General features: G+C 40.3%; 1 protein-coding gene across 1 annotated transcript; it reads right to left on the bottom strand.

Moving 5' to 3' along the window:
- Positions 1 to 4,348: 4,348 nt before the first annotated feature.
- LOC121603136 (gamma-aminobutyric acid type B receptor subunit 1-like) lies at positions 4,349 to 23,080 on the bottom strand. The gene is made up of 12 exons (XM_041931853.1): positions 22,732 to 23,080; positions 22,449 to 22,665; positions 22,206 to 22,371; positions 21,887 to 22,136; positions 21,661 to 21,810; positions 21,435 to 21,577; positions 18,791 to 18,914; positions 18,596 to 18,712; positions 18,321 to 18,528; positions 11,503 to 11,759; positions 11,293 to 11,430; positions 4,349 to 4,502 (listed from the first exon to the last, which is right to left on the bottom strand). Exons 1-12 carry the CDS (start codon positions 22,792 to 22,794, stop codon positions 4,434 to 4,436), a joined length of 1,902 nt encoding a protein of 633 aa, XP_041787787.1. The 5' UTR covers positions 22,795 to 23,080; the 3' UTR covers positions 4,349 to 4,433.
- Positions 23,081 to 23,984: the final 904 nt, after the last annotated feature.

The raw sequence follows: 23,984 nt of genomic DNA, 5'->3' as shown, positions 1-23,984 counted from the left end.
TTTGTACCGGAATTGGCAGTGAACTTTTATCCGTTAGAAAGATGTGTCAGAAGGGCTACACAGTGACGTTCCGAACAACAGACGTGCAAGGTGGTCAGTCCAACTAACAAAGTGGTTGCGATTGGTCAAGAATCTGGCGGTTTGTACATTGAAAAGAGCAACCAGATCATCGGTGAACATGGTCAGCCGGATGGATGACAACTTTCAACTTTGGCATCGTAGGCTGTGTCACATGTCTGTTGGATGCATGAAACGGCTTGGTAACATGGCAAGCGGTGTTGAATTCAACGTGACGGATGGAATACAGTGTGTACCATATATACAAAGTTAAGCCACTATCGTCAACCGTTTCATTTGTCATTCCAAGGGACAACGTGTGAACCGTGTGCTGATTCATTCCGACTTGTGTGGACCCATGGAGACAGCATCCATAGGAGGAATTCGATATTTTCTCACTTTTATTGATGACTCGAGCAGAAAGGCGTTTGTTTACTTTCTAAAAACCAAAACTAAAGTTTTTAGCATTTCAACATTTTGAGAGCTCTGCCGAGAAACAGACGGGTGAGAAATTAAGCGTCTCAGATCAGACAATGGGAAGGAAATATGAATCGTGAAATGAAGCAATTCCTTTGTCGGTCCGGTATTCATCACGAGACATCCACTCCATACACTCCGGAGCAGAATGGATTAGCGGAATGTAAGAATAGGACAATTGTAGAAAAGGCGAGGAGCATGCTGTGTGATGCCAATCTGCCGAAGCGCTTTTGGGCTGAAGCAGTTGCGACGGCATCGTATGTGATCAACCGATCAACTATTGGACTGCAAATGACACCTGAAGAAGCCTTTACTGGAAAAAGACCGAATTTGGCGCATCTTCGTATATTTGGAGCAAAGGTGATGTGTCATGTTCCGAAAGAAAAGAGACAGAAATGGGATGCCAAATCCGAGTATGGCATTTTCATGGGATACAGCAGCAGTTCCAAGGCGTGGGATACAGCAGCAGTTCCAAGGCGTATCGGGTTTACAACTCGAAGACGAAGAAAATCATCGTCAGTCGGGATGTCATATTCCTGGACGAGTGTGCAACGAATCGAGCTCCTGAGGTGGGAGAATCATCGTCTGAAGTTGATCTTGAAGAATTGTATGTACAGCCTGTCATACAGCATCAAGAAGAAGAACGTTTGGAGACAATTGAAGATCAAAATGATATTGACGACGATGACGGCGATTCAGAGTACGATGATGCTAATGGCGATGAAGCAGCAGCTGCTCAACACCATCAACCGATCGAGCAGCTTGCCGCGCTCCCTCTACAATTAGAGGACCCACATAAGTTGGTAAGGCGCAGTGAGAGGGAGCGCATTACCCCAGGCAAGTACCGGGATTTCGTAATGAATTGCAGTACCGCGGTTAAAAGTTCTTCACAGTTTTCAGATACGATGCGAGATTTTAATAAATCCTGTACCGTAGTTCTGGTGATCACTAATGAACCTAGTACGTATCGAGAAGCTGTTTCCAGTGAAGATAGCAACCGTTGGAAAGAAGCTATGAAATCCGAATTTGATGCCTTGCAAGAAATCGAACATGGGACCTGACGAGTTTGCCTGCTGGTCGCAAAGCCTTACGATCGAAGTAGTGTATACGGTGAACACCAATGCAGATGGCTCGGTGGAGAGATTCAAAGCCAGGTTATAAAGGGCTTCTCTCAAGTCAAAGGTGTCGATTACAACGAGATATATGCACCTATTGTTCGATTGGCTACCGTGCGATATTTAATGTCCTTGACTGTTAAAATGGACCTGAAGATACTGCAGATGGACGCAGTGACAGCGTTCCTCCAAGGAGATCTGGAGGAAGAGGAAATATACAAGGAGCAGTCAGAAGGGTTCGTGAGTAAAGAAGCACCACACAAGGTCTGTAAACTGAACAAAGCGCTATATGGATTGAAGCAAGCTAGTAGAGTATGGAACTTGAAGCTAGATGCTGAGCTGAAACGCATTGGGTTGAAGCAGTCCATTTACGGTACTTGCGTGTACTATAATGATGATAGTAGCGTTCTTATAGTAGCAGTTTACGTAGATGATTTGTTGATCTTCTCGAACAATGATAGCTGGGAGAAGAATTTAAAGAAACAGCTAATGAAACGTTTTAAAATGAAGGACTTGGGTCTCGCTAACAAAGTTCTTGGAATACGAGTGACCAGAGCGGATGGCGTAGTAATGTTGGACAAGAACAGTACAGAAATGTACTTTTAAATTGTTATGGTGTAGCATATTGCAATACTGTGCGTACGCCAGCGGATCCAGGACAGACATGACTGTGATGGCTCGGAAATTCTAACAATCCAGCCTATCGCCCTTTTTAGACTGGGTGAATAACACCCAGCTTTCATTCCTGCGGTAGCTCCTGCTGTTCCCAGACTTTCGCGATCAGTCGATGCATTTCGATGGTAAGCCTCTCCGGCCCCATCTTGAAGAGCTCGGCCGCCAGACCATCGCTGCCGGCAGACTTATTGCTCTTAAGCTGCTTTATGGCGCTGGCAATCTCATCAAGAGATGGCGGGGGCACCACGTCGTCTGCGCCGATGCTGTCGCTGTTGTTACTGCTGTGCTGCTGCTGTAGTGGTTGCCTTGTTCTGCCACTTGCGCCAGCCTCTCCTACCTCTGCTCCATTCAGATGTCCTTCGTAGTAGCACTTCCACCTTTCGAACACCTCCCGCTCGTCCGTCAGGAGATTTCCTTCCGCATCCCGGCACATTGCGGTTTTAGTAGCAAACCCGCTCCGTGCCTCCTTCAATCTTCTGTAGAACAAGCGGGTGTCCCTCGACTGAGAAAGCTGTTCCAGCAGCTGTTCGTCTGACTCTTCAAAACGGCGCTGCTTGTCCTGGAAGAGCAGGGTTTGCTTTTTCCTCAGTCGTCTGTAGATCTCCACGTTCTGGCGGGTTTCATGCCGTAACATGCGGGCGCGCGCTGCATTCTTCTCGGATAGTACTTGTCTGCACTCTTCGTCGAACCATTCTTTTTCACTCTACGTGGTAAGCGGCCGATCTTGTGTTCGGCTGCAGTGCTGATGGCTCGTTCCACCATACGCCAGTGGTCTGCGAGGGGCATCGTGGCGATGTTGTTGTCGGTCGGAAGCACTTCCCCACATTCGGAAGCGCACATCAACACACTTCAATCAACCGTCCAGGTTGAGCCTTGGGGTTGCCTGACTCCGTTTGGTTGTTAACCACGGAGAGTTTCTGGAGCAGCTTTACCATGACCAGGAAATGGTCCGAGCCGACGTTTGCGCCTCTATACGTTTTAACGTCGATAATATCCGAAAGTGCCTTCTGTCAATCAGAACGTGGTCGATTTGGGACTTTGAATTACCCTTCGGGTGTCTCCAGGTGTAGCTATGGCGGTATGCATGCTGGAAGAAGGTGCTGAGGATGCCCATATGCTTGGAGAAGGCAAAGTTTATTAGCCTGAGGCCGTTGTCATTTGTCAGCTGGTTGACGTTGAAGCTTCCAATCATTGGTTTATACACCTCCTTCTGTCCGACCTGAGCATTAAGGTCTCCGATGACGATCTTCACGTCATGTTTTGGGCAGCGGTCGTACTCCCTCTCCAGCTGCGTATAGAAGGCCTCTTTCTCGTCATCGGTGCTCCCAAGATGCGGACTATGCAGATTAATAATGCTCAGGTTGAAGAATCTGCCTCGAATTCTCAACCTGCACATCCGTTCGTTGACCGGCCACTACCCGATAACTCTCTGCTGCATCGCACTCAGCACCATTAACGCAGTACCGAGCTCGCCTGTCTCTCCACCGCTCTGGTAGATCGTTGCTACGGTACTGGCGCACCGTCACTTTCCATCATAACTACTGAAGTGCTACTATTTCAAAACTGCGGGCCCAGACTCTCATCGAATGCAATTCGGGTCTTCACATCCGATGAGAGGGTTTTGCAGTTCCATATCCCGAGTTTCCAATCGTAAGTCATTTTTACTTGCGTGTGTCTAAACAATTAGTGGATAACAATTAGTACACCCATTATGCCTGTCTCCCATTATGTGGGTCTTCACATCCGATGAGAGGGTTTTGCAGTTCCATATCCCGAGCTTCCAATCGTAAGTCATTTTTCCTTGCGTGTGTCTAAACAATTAGTGGATAACAATTAGTACACCCATTATGCCTGTCTCGTAATCTACAATCTACTTTAGTTTCATTCAAATAACTGCCAAAGTATTTCGCGGGCCGGATTCAAAGGGTTCACGGACGGTATGTGGCCCGCGGGCCGTATGTTTGAGATGTCTGCTTTTAAAGGTTAACGGCAAAAAGAACTTATAACCCAGATTGGACGCATGTCTTAAATGAAATCTCTATTATAAAATTTTATTAAAGGCTAATCAGCGCTACTTTCCAGCGGTAGCTTGGATGCTTTTTGCTTAGTTTACATCCATACAATGGCAATCGCTTTGGTAGTGGAAAATGCACCGACGACTTGATTTAGGGTTTTTTTCTAGAAGAAAGGAAAGAATGATAAATGACAAATGACAGAATAGAATGACAAAAATGCTTCACGTGGGGCAAAATGGGCAGTTACGCTTGGGGCAAAATGGGCAGATGCTTTTGACATACGGCGCTTGGTGAGGTTATGATGTTGTATTTGTCGCCTCAAAAATAATGAAAGGCAGAGAGACAAAATATTCGATTTGGTAAAAACTGTTTTAACTGTTTCAACATGTAAAAACTGTTTTAATTTTGATAACATATTTTTGGAAGAATTTTAAGGGCTTTCCTGAACAGCAAAACAAAAGATAGAACGAAAATACATTTCACGAAACGTGCGCAAAAGCATTGACCACTACCTAAGCGCTGTTTTTGTGGCCCATATTGCCCCAGTGTTTTGACGTTTCTCAGTTTGTTTACATATGCCCATTTTGCCCCAGGGCTATCCCCATTTTACCCCGCGTGTCAAAATAGCTTCTCGTAAAACATCAACTTTAATTTTACACGGTGACAACAAGTTTTCATGTTTTAAGTTGTTTTCATTCTATGTGGCAATTTTGATTCATAGATAAATAATAAGGGCATACAATAATGAAAGAAAAATTGTGTTTCAAAGGAATATTCAGTAAACTGCTTAACATGCCCATTTTACCCCGCTTACCCCTACAGTCTGAACTCACTGGATGAACTTCGATTCCCTGCCAACTATTGAATATGTGCTATTTAGTTGGCACGTTTTTCCATACAAAAAAATCTGAAAATTTTCTCGGCAAGCCATGAGATTTTTGTGAATTAAAAATAAAACGGGTTTTCCATACAAGCGCATGCTTTTTAATTGAACTGTCAGCCAACTATCAAGCGTTCAACTAAAAAGCATGCCAACTGAAAAGCGTTTAACTATTGAATTCTGACTGTAATTGCAGTCTATTGTATTCAACAACATTGATCCCCTTTTTCTTTGTTGTCATTCCGTGACACCGAATATCTACTATTCTACTGGAGTCCAGCGGTCCTGCTGGAGGAATGAAAAGTTTAACAAGCATAAAACAGCACTTTATATGTTCCTACTGGATAAAATAAGTCCTTTTAGCACTGAAAAACCGACGTGATAATCACGTTTGCCAGTGATTTTGCTCTAAAACTTGTTGTTTTAGAACAAAGAGCTCGCAGAAAATTTGTCGTGGTACAAAAGTTGGTCGTCTAGAAGCAGTGAAGAGACAAAAAGTATGGAATATGACGGGACCGTCAAAATATTTATCTTAAAGAACAGTTCATCTTAAAGAGACTAAATCTTAGAGAGATTTCACTATACGAACATTTTTTTCGAGTAGATTAATTCGACGATCGAATATAGCCTAGCGACAATCGTTAACCGTATCGACAACAATTGAGCTATCGTTAACTTGAAAACATTTTTTATTTATGTCGTTTTTTATTTGTAATTGCGTAAAAAAATAGGGTAACTGTACCAGTATTCGGCAGTGTACCTGTTTTCGGCCAGGTAACTCAAAACGTGTAATTATAAAAAAACGCGTTGAAAATAGTCTCCACACATATTTTTTAAATAGAGATATACTCATGTGTTATTCATATACAAAGTATCACATCATTTCCTTGCATATTTTTCAAAATATCAAACAAAATGTGCAGAGATCACAATTTTTCGGCAGATTGCTGTCAGCCAATAGTTCGGCAGGTTTCATTATTAGAGAACCAGAGCACTTAGACAATTAAAGTGTGGTTTTTATGAAAGATTCTAGGCCTGCAGCAGTTATTCTAGCCCGCTTGGAATTTTAAAATCACGAAAAACAGTTATTTTTCTCTTTAAATGCCGAAAAAAGGTACATGGTAAATGTTGATTTTTGATAGATCAATGCTTTGGGCTACTGCCGAAACTTGAAACAATAACACACTTTTGATTTGGCTGAATATTCATTTATAACTTGATCAGAACACTACAACGCGTATGTCGACACATAAAACCACATTAATTGTATCAAATTTCACCAATTTCACAATAAATAATCCAATGACTTGAGAGAAAACTTATAATTTGTGAGCCAGTCGCAGCCATACTCTATAGCCGTTAGGCAGTCTCATTTCTCCAGTGCCTACTTTGTTTGTAACTCAAATCAAAATGACTGTAAAAATTGCAAGCAAAATGCCCAAAATGGGCAACATAAAATTATTTATTTAAGTACTTTTCAACATCAATCTTAGGAAAGTGAGAGTGTAAAACTGTTTTAAACATTTTTGTCTACCTTTTGGCATTAATTAAAACATTTACCGACCCGTATTCCGAAAATAGCCAAAAATAGGAGCACAGCCTGCCGAAAATAGGACCAAACTGCCGAAAATAGAAACAAAAACAGTGGTTGCATTTTCATGAATATCACTAGAAGATGCTTTTGAAACAGCAAATAAAAAATAGCACAACATATACGATAGTTTATCGTTCAAAATAACGTCACTTTCATGAAAAGTAATAAAAATTGTAAGTGTACGAGCAGTTTTTGTGAAACTGCTGCACTAACCTGCCCAATACTGGTACATTTACCCTAATTTAAGCATTAAATAAAAAAATAAAGAAAAAAACCTAAACTCTTTTATTAATTCCCATTTGGTTAATATTCTAAAAACCAATAATCTATAAAAAATTCAGGTTTCCAGCAACTGGAAGCTGACCTTCCACGGGTCATGAACAAAGTACCGTTACGATCTCTTTACGGTTGAGAGCCAATTGTATTAATTATGGTTTCTCACTATGTTTTGTTGATGAATCATACCGGCCAGATTCACCATGCGGCAGATATTGAAAAAATAGAGACACTTAAAGCCAGGGGAACATTGTCCGTACTTGCTAGTAGATTTTTTTTAAACGCGTACAGCATCTAGCAGCGGCGGGTGGAAGCTAGAGGCTGGTATAATTTATCTGTCAAAAAGTGTTTTGGGTCGAGGAGGCTATACTTTAACCCAGCGGTCGGCAAACTTTTGAGGCAAAGGGCCAACTTTAGTAAATGATCGAGTGCCGCGGGCCATGCAGTTTTTTATTATTGCGCTTAAATTATTACAGTTTAATCTTTTAGAAACATTTTAGGTATTATTGTTGTTTTTCTGTAATTATATCATCCAAGTATGGTTCAAAATTAATGATACCTACTATAAAAAGTAATTCTGATGTTTAATCATTGAGAATCGGAAATAGATGGCCAACAATGTGATCAGTCAAAACATAACAAAAAGGGATCAATATCGCTTCCTGAAGACCCCGTCCTCCCACGCCGCAAAAAATATTTAAGATATTCCGGGGATGATACAAAAGTTTGAACGGCTGAAATATTATCGCAGTAAAAATAGATTCAGTAATTTTAAAAATGCTTTATGGATAATTAATGCCATGTCAGATCAATTGATATCTGATTCCTTATGAAAAAGCACTTTGATAATTGTTGTACCTCTAAACAGCAACAGTGTGGAATCATCGTTCTCTCACAACACAACAGGGATTTTTAATTATTTGTTTTTGCTTTCAAATACGATCGAAAATATCCCTAAAATAGTTTAAAGGGAAACCAACTGATTTGTGTCAAATTAAGAAAAACAAATAAAACAAAATAGAAAAATTATCGCATGAAAATGTATGGAACTGTTTCACTACATTTTAAATTTTGTATTGCATGTTTTGCGTTGGTGAAAGTCTAATGATCTCCTATCAAATGCAAGTCGCATGCAAAACTTTAAGTAAATTTATTGTAACCAGGCTGTAGTATGTCTCATCAATATTAAATTTCGTGTGCGATTTCCTTCATTACGAAAGTCTTATTGTCGTGTTGAAACAATGTTAAAATTACATAACGGTTGCATTAACAAAATTGACAAATTCATAGGTTTATCATGGGATTATCTTCACCCGCTCTAACAAAACGTTAATTGCACTTTGAATAGTAGCATCCCATGAGACAACTGAAAACCTCTATCAGTCACCTCACCTTGACACCTCTATGAGTCGAACTCTTACCATGATGACCAAAAGTGAACTAACCAACGTAGAAGCGTGCGCGATCAACGAATGACGCCCCGTAGTCTGCGTACACAAGTCTGTCGTCGCACAAGAACGTGTCTGCGTTTTGGTCACCAACATCTTGGTACTATTAGGCAACAATCAAAACATCGCAAGAGAGCCCTGGTTCATTTTTTGAGGTTTCAAAAGAAAAATGAAGACAAAAGTACAAGTGGCTACATTACTAAGTTATCTGGGCCGGGAGATCGAGCCGTCATTCCAAAGTACTTTAATTAAAGTTGAAAGAGTACGATGGTATAAAATGTTATTCTAAAAGATATTCAGTAATTTGTATACGAATAGTTTCTTCCTATCTTTCAAAATCAGTCAAAACCTTTCGCAGGCCGGATTGAATGTTGCGGCGGGCCGCATTTGGCCCGCGGGCCGGACTTTGCCGACCGCTGCTTTAACCCAATGAAGGATAGAGATTGGAAGAGGGGGGAAATTTTGATCAGCACCTCGTATGAATGACGATTTGTCCAACAAAAACACTAAACGGCGTAATTTGTTGCAATTTATGGACTTTGATCAACATTTCAAACGGCATACAGATAACATACCATCTCTTAATTGACTTCAAAGTTGCATATGATAGCATAGCCAGGGTAAAACTATACGACGCTATGAGCTCTTTTGGAATCCTGGCCAAACTGATAAGGCTAGTAAGAATGACTATGATCAACGTCACTTGCCAGGTGGATGGAAAACTCTCAGGGCCTTTTCCTGATGGGTAAAGCATGCGTACCTTTCGTGTACGATCGTGGTATAAGCCCTGTCCCTCTCATGTTAATGGTGAAGATAGAATCGTATGCAATCGGCTCTGCATTCGAGCGTGGGCAGGCCTGTGGACGGCGTCTGTACGCACACATATAGTACCTATATAGTACCGGTACTCCCATACGTTTTTGAGTTACGGGCACTGTTCAAATCTGATGAAACCATTCTGGCCGCGCTTGAGAGGATGATGCTTGGAAGGATTCTTGGCCCCGTATGTGTGGAAGGACAATGGTGGAGTCGTTATGACGACGAGCTATACGAGATGTATCGCGACCTCACTGTCGTGCAGCGTGTCAAGCTCGCCAGGCTCGCGTGGGCTGGTCATGTTGCACGCATAGAAACAGACGACCCAGCTCGCCTTGCTTGGCCATTCACAAGGACAGAGGAGGCGTGGTAGACCTAAATTGTAGAGGTAAAATAGCGTGGAGACGTCTGCCACTAAAGCTGGGACAACGGACTGGCAGACGAAGGCGCGAGACCGTGAGCGGTTTCGGACACTGCTGAGGCAGGCCAAGACCGTAAACCTGAAGTAGCACCAGAGAATGAAGTTAGTAAGTATCAACGAGGACTTTCACTACCGCAGCTATAAAAATGTGTTATGGGCCTACTGTGTATGAGTACTGTGGACTAGTACTGAGTCAAACGATTCATTTCACGACGCACCCCGGAGTCAGATGCGAGTCTATCGGAATCAATTCCAACCCAGGGATTCAGTTTGAGCGTAATGTCGGAAACGAAAACAAGTTGGACCCGTGGTACGGGACAGTCGGTGCAATGAAGCATAAATGACATCGGTCTGCTGGTGCAGCGAGTTCCGGTTGGGCGTGGAACATATTTTGGCTCCACCCGACCTCAGAAGCGCTTTTTATACTTTATTGTACCTACTGAACCTTTCGGGTCGATACGAATGACTCCAGAATGCTGGTAGAAGTTATTGGAGATGTATGGCGGATGGTTTCTGTTAGTTTTGGACACTCTTGTAACAGGCCAAGACCGCGCAGTAGTTGTAACGCCGGATGAAGAAAGTGGGCACATAGGCTACAGACAAGTGGCTACGTAACGGTTACAACTTTGTTCAACATTTCATTCAACAATCGTTTCTTCTTCTCCTTCCTCTTCTTCTTTGGCACAATTACTGTTGCTGGCCAAGTCTTGCCTCTACCACTAGTGCGATTGTCTTTCAGTGACATATTTTTTAACCATAACAGAATAGTCCGTATAAGAAACGGACTAGGTATGGAGGCACGGTCGATTCCGGACTTGAACCCTTGACGGGTATCTTGTTTGTTTGGAATATGCGAACCCATGAATACACATCCATAAATACAGCAATTATCCGCAGTACGCGATACTCGATATAAGCGAATTCGCAGTACGCGATTCCTCTAAATTTGATAGCTCCGCGTGTTTTTGCAAATATTTTAATTCTTTCAAATATTTTATCCTTATTTTGAATTTCCTTAATGTTCTTAATGCATTTTGCATTAAATTTGTACAATAGATACCTGTTTTCTCACAAAAAACTTTTCCCTACCTGTCAAATGAAGATTTATCAAAGTACACTGGACCAAAGTGGGTAAAGGGATCAGGTGGGTTTATAGGTTTGGCCGGAGGAGTGGATTCGATTATGATACGTATTTTTTCACCCATACTACGAGACATCAACCACAACAGCCATTGGAATTCACACGCATACATCGGCAAAAGATCGAATTCCCTCCTGTCACTTTGTATTCATTTTTCTACCGCACGGCGGTCAAATCGTTCGGGATAAGTGCACCTGTATATTATGCCCACTTTGCACAGGACGGGGACCGACCTGTAGTAATTTATCGATCGTGATGCAAACGCAAGTTTTCTAATTAAACTGTCACTCAAATATCAATTAAACCAAAAAGCATGCTATCTAATAAAAGTTTAACTATTGAATATTGACTGTACTCCATTTATTAACACTACTTACTTGAGCGATCAATTTCTGTAAATCATCATTTTCGGAAATTAATTTTTGGTATCGTTCCTCATCTTCCTTTGAAATTCCAGTATCATTGCTGAATTTGGATTCGACCTTATCCTTTGGATGTCGCAATACTTCTATCACCTGCATTGAATGAACAAGTAAAATTCATGTGAATGATATGTTGGTGCGTATTGCTTTTTATACACTGTATACCTTCGGAACGAATATGAGTAACATGCTGAGAAAACAGCAAAATATGACAGCCAATGCAACAAACGCAAAGGAAGCATCTTGTTGTGAAGCTATCACCATGGCAACAGGGGCAGTTATCAGACATAGTACTACAACGTTGTAAATGCTCATTCCTACGTAGCGAGAATCGTTTATCTGCTTCACTTTAATGGAACGTGTTTCATATGCCAAGAATAGTCCAAATACCAGTATTAATCCTTTGAATCCATATATAACCCCTGAAAAAAAAAATCCTTTCTTTAATATTCTCAATTTAAAATTGTATTATAATGGGCGCGAGACCGTGAGCGGTTTCGGACACTCCTGAGGCAGGCCAAGACCGCAAAGCGGTTGTAGTGCCGGATAAGTATTATAAATTGCAAATGTATAATTAGCCAAATAATAGGTTTCTCTTGTGCAATTGTAATTGTATTTTTTTTAATTTCTCGTTTAACTGATAACGGTGATCCCTGTGAATGTTATTAAGTCTAATCGAAGTTTTAATTAAATAGATAGATCTAATAACTTGTTAGTAACTCGTTTCGAAGTCTTTTTGTAAAGGATTGTAATGTGGCTCCAAAATCGAAAATATGACATGCTTCATTAAATACCCGAATCATAGAGTTGACGGAGGAATGAAACTAAAATCTGTAAACATTTATTTACACTGTTTTCTGGGTGAGTTTCTAATGTGAACGGCATTATTCAACAAACGCAAGAGATTGTTTTAACAGCCCAGCTGCTACAAATAATGACGGCTGTTGAAAAATGTTTCAAATGTTTCATGGGTAAAATTCGTCATGAAACAATCATTCCGTGAAAAGTTACAAAACTATGTTTGTTTGTTTATTTGTATTTGTTAAGGGATTGGCCATCATTGGCCGTATCACTGATCTTATAAACTAATCTTATAATAACATAAACCATCACGGTACAATGTAACATCAGCACAAAATAAATACCAAAGAGTATCACAGCAAGAAATACAGGTTAACACAGGGAATTCCAGTCAAATAAGTCATAGTATGCATTAAATCTGATAGCCATCGCAGTCAAAAGCTCATTACCGCTATATGCACGTCTAGTTTGGTCAACTGTTAGTAGCCTATAGTTTCTTTAAATATGAGCAGGTACGTGGAAATTAACTCTAGCTAAAAGGTCCGGTCATCTCTCCTAGGATGATTTTTTCATGAACCCGCCGTTTCGCGACGAGTAGCGAGAGACTCGAGTCCAAAAATTAAACAGCGGGCATGATAACTAGGTCTCGCTGCCACGTTACGCCAGGGTGTGAACCGTAAGACCAAACGGGTGAATTTTTTCTGCACTGACTCAATCTTATTTGACCATAATTACGACGATGGGCACCAAGCTACTGAGGAGTATTTTAAGATGGATCTGGCTAGTGATTTGTAGAGTGCGACAAGACAATGTGGGTCGGAGAATTCTCTCGACTGCCTGCGTATAAATCCTAGCATTTTGTTCGCTCTATCAATAATTTCATTATGGTGCACATTAAAGTCAAGTTTACGGTCAAGAGTAACTCCTAAGTCTTTTACTGCACTGTGTCGTTGTAATTTTGTACAGGAAATGCATGGAGGAACATTTATCAATAGAAATTTGTAAGTCGTTGTGCAGACACCAGTCGGAAAAAGATGCTTGCAGGACAAGACAATTACCAAAACACCTCATAGGAAGAAAAAGTCTATCCGCGCGGCTACATGAGGTGAAATATACAGCGAAATGAACTATTTGACAGGTGAAATATCTGACAGGTTCGGCTAAAGGGTTGGTGGCGACACAACATCCGCTTTCGAAATTCTATTAAAAATAATATCTTCTTAAGCAAAACATTCCCTAATTGGAAGAAATTATGAACTGTTGACTCAAAATTGACGAAGTACTCGATTTTGAAGTTATTTAATGGATTTAAATACGATTTTGTGTATGATATTTGTTTACATTGCACATCAGCTGGTTGCTGTGATGCTTTATCTGTCAGATATTTCGGCTGTCAAATAGTTCATTTCGCTGTATATTTCACTTCATGTGGCCTAGCGATAAGATCGTCCGCATACAATAAAAATTAAGATTCCCTTACTACAGTAGTAACGCCATCGAAAAATGTCCAAGGTTACTACCAAAATGAGTTGATATATCAGGTGGGCTTATCCAGTGCAATTTGACGTCTAAAAACCTGGTTTGACGTCGAAAAAGAAAACCTGGTTTGACAGTTAGATCCATAACAAACTGGGTGCTTTGATGATTGTTTTATACACTTTTTTCAAAGTCTATCCCAAATTTTCACAATTTTACACGATATTTAAGACCAATCGGAGGTCTGTTGAATGAAAAAAAAAATGAATTTATCACGGGAACTCTTATGAGTTCCTATCTTTAAGTATGGTATTGGTTCGGTTGGTACATTGCTCCATGCTTGCTGACTGAACGGATTCAATAATTGTTTTCTACATATCAGATTTTGCTAGGGAAATGTGTTGTTGTAATCCAGTAATCTTCAGATCATCAGTTTAATCCAAGAGCTGGCAGTCACGGAAGTTTTTTGGCTTCTTTATTCGTGCTATGCCTGAGTAAATCCAAAGTGGGTAGAAAGGAGGTGTTGTCATACAAAACATTTGGCCATCAAGGCTTTACCGCAGGGCTCCACACAGCATAACACGGAGCCGCAACATAACAACTGATAGCTGCCAAACGCTTCAGAAAACGCTTTATTCCTGGTACCATGTTTTGAATATCCTTAGTAGGCCGCTCATTGCTCGTAGAAAAGCTACCAACCTACTCCGATGACCGAAAGTTGATGAAACGCTGTTGTCAATCTGAATCTCAAAATGGCAAAATGCCAAACGCTAAGAAGACATCTCCTCTATATGCCACCATGGAGTAAAACCACATACCATATCTGCGCGATACCGTTTAAACTTCAAGGCATACTAGATTTTGTTATGAAACAAACTGCTTAATTGTGTGTTGATGTATAGGTGAGAAAGAACACTATAAGCCCACCTGATATATACACTCACATTGGTTAATACCCTGTGACACGCCTGACCAACTCATGAATTCCCTAGATGTCATGCATTCAACTTTGACGCGATACCGACGATTGGTGAGGTAAGATTCGAACCACTCCACTAAAGGGGGAAGAAAATCCAAGACGAGCAAGCTTCGCCAACAGCAAGCGGTGATTCACCCGATCAAAGGTGGCCTTAAGGTATAGATGACATCTATCTGGGCTCCCGAAGCGAGTGCAGCATGGCAGTGAGATACAAACTCCATCAAATTGGTGGTCACACTGCGGCGAGGGAAGAACCCGTGTTGGCGTGTTGATATCAGCGAGCGGCAACAGTTCAAGAGCGAGTTCTGGACGACGACTTCAAAAACCTTAGCACCTGCAGGCAAAGTAGTAATGCCACGGTAGTTTTCCACTAAGCTCTTATCCCCCTTTTTATGCACAGGAAACATGTAGGACGATTTCCATGCTGTTGGAAACATACGCTGATTGAGCGAGAGTGTGAAGATACGAGCCAGAGGTCCGGCCAAAACTTCGCTGCATTTGGCAAGAACTGCGGTTGAATATCATCAGGTCCAGGATTGTAGGATGGTTTGACCTGCTAGAGCGCCTTTAGCACTGAATCTCTGGAGATGTTTATGTCACGCACATCAACATCGACAGCGTCGGAGGGCACGTTGTTGAGAGCAGCATCCAATGAGAAGCCCGGAGCTTCAGTGGTTAACGAACTCATGAAACGATCGGCAAATAAATTGAAGGTTTCCTCTTTGGTACACGAAGTTGTTCCATTGAAGGAAACTATAGCTGGCAAGGAGCTGTTTTTCCGTCTTGTGTCGACATACCTCCAAATTTTTTTCGGTTTTCTTCTTAAGCTGGACTGTATACGAATCAAAAAACGATAGTGAAGTTGTCTATTATAGCTTCTATATACATTGTGTGCACGGATGAACCGCAATCTCGATTGTTGTGTTGTGTTGTTGTGTTTGGTAAAACCGATAGAAAAAGATTTATTTCAGTGGACCACGGTGAACCTTGGCGTGGACGTTTTATAGGTCAACAGGCAGATAAATGTTCCGTACATTTCCGATTGAACATATCGACCGCATGATTTACGTCCGGATTTCCATCAAGAAATGACCAGTCAGAGGATTGCAGTAGATCATTTAGAATCAAAACATTAGTGCGACTGTAGTCGAGCATGCCTGATTCTTGATGTGATGTTGTAGGGAACTCATGATGTTCTGCTTTGGCTAAGCCGTTCGGCAGGCACAGCTGTATAGGCGGATGATGGCAATCAATAGCAACTATGGGGTAGGGTGTTATTGCCGGTGAAGAGCATTGTTGCAGGATATCGTCGCATACTAAGATCAAATCGAGGTAGTTATTCGATGCATTATGAATTTTGGTAATCTGGTACAATCCGTTGCTATTCATACAATCAAGAAGATGGCGACAGTTGTCCGTGATCCTCGATCATCAGATATCCAATTCATGTTTGACAAATTGAAGTCCCCGAATAACAAACACATTTCGTTAGCTTTACACGCTACGTCTTCAATAGTTGAACAGATTGTGTGAATAACCGACGTGTTATTTGCCATGTCAGGAGGAACATACATTGCGCCGATAAAATACGTTTTTTAAAGCTGTAAATCTTTAACTATAGTTGCTCGACAGTATCTGATGTAGAACATAAGAGTACTTGCAAATGTGAGGCGATAGCTATGAGAACCCCACAACCTTTGGTTTTCTTACTATTTCTGTCATTACGGTCCTTTCTGAAGATTATATAATGGTCTGGAAATAACTGTGAAGAGTTAATAGAGGAGTCTAACCATGTTTCAGTGAAGATAATGACGTTGTAATGAGTAGTAGAAACCTCATGACATTTAGTTTTTCTTCTTCTTTTTCATTTTGGCTCAACAACCGTTGTCGGTCAAGGCCTGCCCGTACCACTTATGGGGTTGGCTTTCAATGATTTTTGGATTACCCCCCCCCCCTCCCCCCACCCATAGAAGGATAGTCAGTCTTACGTATGGCGGTACGGTCTATTTGGGGCTTGAATCCATGACGGACATGTTGTTAAGTCGTACGAGTTGACGACTGTACCACGAGACCGGCTGAGTTTTTAGTCCTCTTATATTTTGATATAAAAATAACAAATCATCAGTATTGTTTGAGGAGGCAGGAATGACATGACCGTCGTGCGTTTGTGTGAGTGTAGGATCCGTACTGTAGCAATAGTGTTGCTAATGTTGCGTAGTGTTGGGTTCACGATCGTTAAGTAGCGTGATGCGCGTGAATTGATTATCGGTGTTTATAATTAGTGGGTTTGCGGTGTGGATGAAGTGCGTGAAGTGTGTGCTGAAAAAATTGTGTGATACAACAGCTGTGGTGATCGTATATCCTGCGCTGTAGATAGGGTTTTAGGTGTTGAAAGTCTCATTGGCGGTAGACAAAAATTTGCACCTGGCTGTTGAGCTCGGTAGTCAACAAATTCACGCACCGATAGACCAAGCGGCCAAGTATCGGGGGAAAGAGCCCTTTCACGTTGAGTAAGAGGCACTAACACCTTAAAGGATATAAATGAGAGTGTTGCTGTGTTTGTGCCTTGTCGTTTAAGGCAATATGCAGTGACATCCTCAATGGACAAAGCTTGTTTGACCATTTGCACTATTTGGTCACTGGATGTATCCGGAGCGAGCCGGGAAACATACAATGCACACTTTTGCACCGTAGACTGAGCGGGGAATATTTTGATCGAAAATGTTGTTGTATCTTTGTTTGTACCAGTGATCATGGGTGGTGCTCGATTTCTGGGATACATATGATCAATCGGCTTATTATGTTGGTTCTGGTTGTTATTGTTTTGGGTGTTGATGGGTCTGGCGCCAAATGTAAACAACGTACGGTTGTCAGTAGCGACATCCGAAAACAAACGTTTTGACCGATTTATGCGACGAATTTTAGCGGGGGGTGGCTGCTTCCTGGAGTTTTAACATCGAGCTGGCTCATCCGTGCAAACTCAGTTTTAATTTCATTAGTCAATGGCTCCATAACGGTCTTGATGCTTTCGGCGACTGTTGTTATTGCCGCCTTGAAGCCAGAATGCATGGCTGCGTCTTTTACGAACTTGATGCGCGGATTCATAAATACGTTGTTGCAGCCAATACAGCATCAGTGTAATTGTTTATATTCCGAAATGCGCAGGATCAGATCAGCGGGAACCGCACAGGCAGCAGCTGATAGATGCCTCCGCAATTTCCATAGTGCAGGCGTTGCAAATACGGGCCATTCTACGGGAACGGTGGAGGTTTTCGTTGCAGCAACAAGAGTGATGGCGGTCAGGACGCGCAAACTCAGATGCAATCCGAAAAACGAAATTTACGCGAATTGTTGGTCAGCAGAGATAAACGCACTATTGAACGATAATGGAACGGTGTTCTAAAATACTGTGATTATACAAAAACCGGAAAATTGTGTGATAAACAGCGTGATTTCCAAGAAAATATACTGAGCGATATGCGAATGCGACTTTTACGTTAAACGTCAAACATTTACTATGAATTTCTCTTAGTAAGATTGCGGATGTTACATATTTTGACATTTAAGTGTTTTTCAACTGAGAAACAATCCAGTTCGCTAACTTAACACATCCAGTTAAAAAAAATCCAGTAAAACACATCCAGTTAGCGGTCAACTACTGTAATATGAGGATTTCCCACTGTAATATGAGTTTATGTTTCTATTAAGATGAATTGTATGTTCTTACCTAACCAGACTGAATTATTATGACTCTCGCAGTGTTCCAGCTCCGGTCGTATTTTAACGTCATCATTAGATGAAATCGGATCTTCCAGTGGAAATGTTTCCAGTCGTCTTTGAAGAGGATCCTGCATTTGCCAGGTGAGTAGTATCACCAAGTCCACTGCCAAAAGTCCCGATACCATAGTATAAAGTTTCCACGGCTCTACTTTTTTCTACAAGGTAGAGTAGGAAATCATATTATTCCTCTTCAGTTTCATTCTCAATTACTAATCACCGAACCTTAGGGTCTGTTTTAGTTTTCGTTGTAAAGCGATGAACACGCCAAACTTTGCTAAACATTGCTCCATACGCTAAGGTAAAACCAGTAGAGAGAATCCATGCTCGTGCTTGGCATACCTGTTTCCAAAAAAAAAGGAAAAAAATAAATTGTTTTAATTGCTCTCTTTTTAAAGCATCCTGAAAGTACAACTCTACCTTAGGATAATTTTCAGCGGTTATAAATTGTCCATCAATACCAAGCAAAATGACAGAAACGAGGCATATAATAACACCAAACAGCATGATAGTATTGCAAACTGGATGTGACGATTGAATAACCCTGCAAGTTGATTTGGTGTAGTTTAGCAAATATTTTGTGAAATAAATGAAGTATGACTTGGTCATGCGAAAAACAGCTATCATCAATAATAAAGTGCATTGTTTAAAATCTTTGATTGCCTGCCAACTATAGAATGTAATGAGGGACGAGTTTTGCGTATTGGTAGAATGTGTGTGTTTATAGTTGGCCAATTTTTCAAACCCAAATTTAACCGAGAGGCCAGACGAGGCGAAATATACAGCGAAATGAACTATTTGACAAGCAAAATATTTGACAGGTAAAGCTAAAGGGTTGAGGGGAATCAAGGTGGATTAAAAATATCAGGTGGTGGATAAGGGCCTTTGGGGGGTCGCCATAGTTGAGGGACTTTACGTCATTTTAAAACCGTTAACCATTGGTTTACGCACACAAATCTTGGCAAATAGAACAGATTTCATTATTATTATGTGCATTTTTGTGTGTCTATTGATTTTATAGAAAAAATGAGATATATTAACAAAAGATTTGATGATTTGTTTATACACAAAATTTAAAATCATGTGAGTAAGAGTTCTAATCTCGCGTAAATTGTCCATGCTCCTAGTAGATAATGAGGAATTAATCTGAAAATTGAAAAAATAATGATTTCTTAGTTTTTATCATCAAAAATGTCGAAAACACAATAAATTATAGAATAAATTCACCGAATAACACAAAACAACACACTTTAATCGATGTTTTAATGTTAAATGAGAACTCGCAAAGTCCGAAATATATTTTTAAAGAATATTTAATCAAAAAAATGGGATGGATAAATTATATGAACAAATTTAATAAATGTAAACAAAGTTTGAATCCTGGGGACCTTACGTCAAGTGACAAAATGACATTTCTCACCTTGACATAACTGTTCCGGCTTTGGTATAAAAATCATGTTAATTATTAGCGTGTTTGGCGGGCGCCATGATTGAGAATTGTAATGTCAAATCGCATTAAATTTTTTATACACCTCTCCAGCCTTTCCCGATTTTAATACCGGAGCCCCCAGTATTGTTATATCAAGTCGTGAAATGTCAATTTGCTTTGAAGCACTTCGCCTCCTAATAACCATACACCTTGATTTCGCTGTACAGTGGAGCGCCGTTTATCCGGGCTCATCGGGACATGACCTTGCCCGGATATGCGAATAACACGGATAATGAGTCAAATAATATATTTTATCACTAACTCCTGATTAGTTTTAAACAATTCAATTTCTTGATAAAAAATAGCTTAATTTCTATTAATTTCATGTTTTAGCCATGAGTTATAGTGTTTTTTGTCCTGACAATGTGCTCTGACAACAGTTTTTGCAAATATCCTCCTCATAACGCAATGTCAACTTTGTATTGAACTATCATTTCTAAACAGCACGAATAAACGGACAGTCGGATAAAAGGTACCCGGATAAACGGCGCTCCACTGTAGATTTCACCTCGTCTGGCCTAAGGCCCGTGTCTGTGCTCCATCGCATGCGATTTTATCGCACGTGCTGTCAAACGCTTTTTCGTATAATATTGCGATTATTTGGATGATTTTAATAATATAACGATTATGAAAAATTAAGTTGAGATTGTTCCTACTAAACACCACACATTTAGTTTGACAGATAAAATCGGATGCGGCGTCCGACGAAATCAAAATTTTTTGATTCCGTCGTACGACGAAATCGCACGTCCGACGTGATCTGTCAAATCCCATATAAAATTTTGACAGGCCTTCCGATAAAATCGCATCCGATGGAGCACAGACACGGACCTAACGGTAACATTATTTCCGTATAGATCTGGACATGGACGTTCATATCGGTTGCCATGGACAACGGTGATTTTGACAGGAGTTTTCAAGCAGCAATCGTTCCGTGGAAACAAGGCTTACCGTATTAACACACGATGCGCAATCTCAGATTGCGCATATATTCGTTTTATCAAAATATATGTCATTTCGCGTAGCCAACTCTGAGCTATAAACGTCATTTCCATACAATTTCAGATTGCGCCAAGATTGCGCATAAATTTTCAAGATTATATGTCCGAGATATATAATTTTTTTTTGACAGATAAATATATCAAACCGACCCGTTTGACAGATAAATATATGCGCAATCTGAGATTGCGCATCGTCTATTGCTACGGTTATGCTTTATAATTGAACCGGCATCTGCCCACTATAAGCATCATGTAAAAACATTCCAACTAAAAAGCATTCATCTATTGAATTTTGATAGTATTTTAGTGTTATAAAATACGGTAGATTATACGTTGATCGGAACCACCTCAACAATAGATTCCGATGTAAAAAATGGATCTGGCTTAAATTAATGGGAATTAACTACGAAAAACTGCAAACAACGCCGGTGGTCAGCTGACAGACATTTAAGACAGCCTTTACTATTAGCACGATAATGGTTTAAAATCAATCAGTCAATGAATTAAATTAAAGCACGATGTTAAGCACGATGTGTCTGTGTTAATAAAAGAATGTTAAAGCTATAACAGTTACCTTCGATGTCTGTGCCAAATGTTGAACACAATTAGAGTTACCGCGACTAATATGCCAAAACTCGATATTGTACTCATACAGATAAACAGTGGCAATGAAACTGTTCTTAACACCCTTCGTACAATCGTTCGATCCTGTGGAACCTACAAGTGGCAAGAATTGTACGAATTATTTTTTCATTTGCGCATTAAATAAGAATAAATAACGACAAATATTAACAGCTAACCTTTTCTCCATCCCATTTTTCCTTGTCAAACCAGGTGAGATTATCAGCCTGTGTATCGTAGTAACCCAACTTGTAATATTGTCCATCAATCATTTGTTCAATCTGAGTTAATGCGATTCGATCGCCTTGAGAGCTGAAAGCAACCACGCCCTGTTGAGGAAAATAAGATATTGAATAAAAGTAAATCTAATCGGTAGTTATATGCTGTGTGTAATGTTCCACTTACTGAAACGCCTAGAAATTGTGTGGAATTCATGGCGGCATAAATAGCGTTCGCTATTTCCTTATCGGTATATGTAAAATCTTTAAGATTTTTTCCCGAGTTTTGCTCGGTAAGCCTTTGCATTGTCTTGTTGAATGCAAGGGCCACACTCCATACTGCATCGTAGGCGAGTGGAGCTTCTTGATATCCCTCTGGGTACCGGTTATGGTTGATGTCATATCCCTCATCAATTAATGCAGCATTCAAACGTTTCCTAAATTATGTCAAATTTAGTGTGTCCATCTTACTATTATTAAATGTTTTGGGTATATTGTCAACATACCGAAAATCTTCGGATGACATTCCTGAGATTGTTTTTTGATTGTTCTGGTTCCACATAAGTGCTTCAGTGGTCAAATGGCCTTCGGCAGCAATTTTCATTTGTTCTTTAGTGCATGAAATGTTTTCATTTTTCAGGTTCACCTCGTACCAGTTATCCTCGTACCACCCTTAAAGGATCGTTAGGATAGTCATATAAAAAGAAGGTGACATAAAAATCTACACATTAAAAAGACAAATTACTAACCAATGAAAAACCATACGTATGCTCTCCCGTATAACTGTTGTTTATACATCTCACATAGTACACGACGTGCAGCAACCACATAAAACAATCCCACTATAATACGAGCATCCTGCCGTCGTAAGTTCCGTACTGCATCCGTAGGATCAGAAAGGAATGATTGTCTTGTTACTATTTCGATGCCAGCGTCTTTACATCTTGTTTCTAAATCTTCCACTGTCTTTAAGTAGAATTGGTTAAAGGAATCAGATGATCGCATATCGATGGCTTAAATGCAGTATCCTACCGATATAAACACTTCCTCTGCTTGTTGTAAGATGGCAACTCTAGACCAACCAAACTTCTGCATCAGCTTAATTCTAGTGGGATTATGTACAGTAGCAGATGGATGTGTTCTGAAGAGCGTTGGAAATCGACTTCGATCGGATAGAGCTGGACTGGAAGCACCGTAGCATAGCTAAATCATATGGAAGTAATAATGGAACTGTATGTATATATCTGTATACATGTATACGTGTATAATATAACATAATAGGCCCGATTATTAAACACAAACGGAAATGACACAAGACAAGTGCGTCAAGACAAACGGAAAATAGGTATGCATTTTGAAACCGTTCTTGTGACAGACAAGTTTCGTTAAATTTTTTCTTTCGTTAAAGCTGTGTCGATGTGTCAAAATGTTCAAAATCAAAACAAAAAAACGTAAACAAGTTTATTTAAGACACGATCGTTTATCAAGCTAACAATCCTTGTTTAAAACATCGAAATGATTTTATCCCACTTCGTAAGTGACGATAGCGGCAGTGAAGAAGAAACAACGGTAGATCTGGCAAAACAGCGCCGACTGCTTCGAAGTGTTTTCGACCCGTTACAGCTTTATAACCAAGCGTGAGTTAAGCATACGGATCATTTGTGCAAACCGTGTTATACATGTTTCATTTCGTGGTTGTTAATTTCACATTTAAGAAAAAAATTCGTGCGTCGAAGGAAATTTTCCTTAACATTCTGGCGGAGATCGAGCCCTCCGAGTATTTGTTATTACTAAAAGTGTATGCAGTATTAGATGTGATAATTTCATGTGCGTATGCTGTTGGTTGTTGAAGCAGCCACTCACTGAAGAAGTTGCTGGAATCCAATGCTGTTGAACACACACCAGGTGCGTGAGCCCTTCATCTTTCGACTACCATCGAAGAACAACAGAGGAAGGAAATAACAGCAGCTTCTTAACCCAAAACAGCATCACGTTACCAGTATCTCCAGCTTATCGCCATTTGATGGATATGGCAGTACACATATTTATTTTAAAATGATAAAATTGATTATTTCTGAAATAAAATACTTATTTTTTGTCGTGAAAGCAACAGCAAAAACTCTGTTGTTGTGTTTTGTCGGTCAAACAATCTGAGATTGGCGCCTTTTCGTGACAAAAAGCTGACGGAAAGCAGTTTGACAATTATGGATTTCCGTTGTGTTTCATAATACGTATCTTGGTAGTATGCTTGTGAGTTTGTGTTTCGTCAAATTTTTTTTCCAACA

Source organism: Anopheles merus, unplaced genomic scaffold (assembly GCF_017562075.2).
Source record: "Anopheles merus strain MAF unplaced genomic scaffold, AmerM5.1 LNR4000877, whole genome shotgun sequence".
Taxonomy (NCBI): domain Eukaryota; kingdom Metazoa; phylum Arthropoda; class Insecta; order Diptera; family Culicidae; genus Anopheles; species Anopheles merus.
This window is presented reverse-complemented; position numbering and strand designations above follow the sequence as displayed.

Coding starts and splice junctions, on each gene's coding strand:
- LOC121603136 (XM_041931853.1), bottom strand. CDS start 22,794: ATGCAGAAGTTTGGTTGGTCTAGAGTTGCCATCTTACAACAAGCAGAG. Junction 22,137..22,205: donor ATGTCATCCGAAGATTTTCG/GTATGTTGACAA, acceptor GACATAATTTAG/GAAACGTTTGAATGCTGCAT. Junction 21,811..21,886: donor CACAATTTCTAGGCGTTTCA/GTAAGTGGAACA, acceptor TTTCCTCAACAG/GGCGTGGTTGCTTTCAGCTC.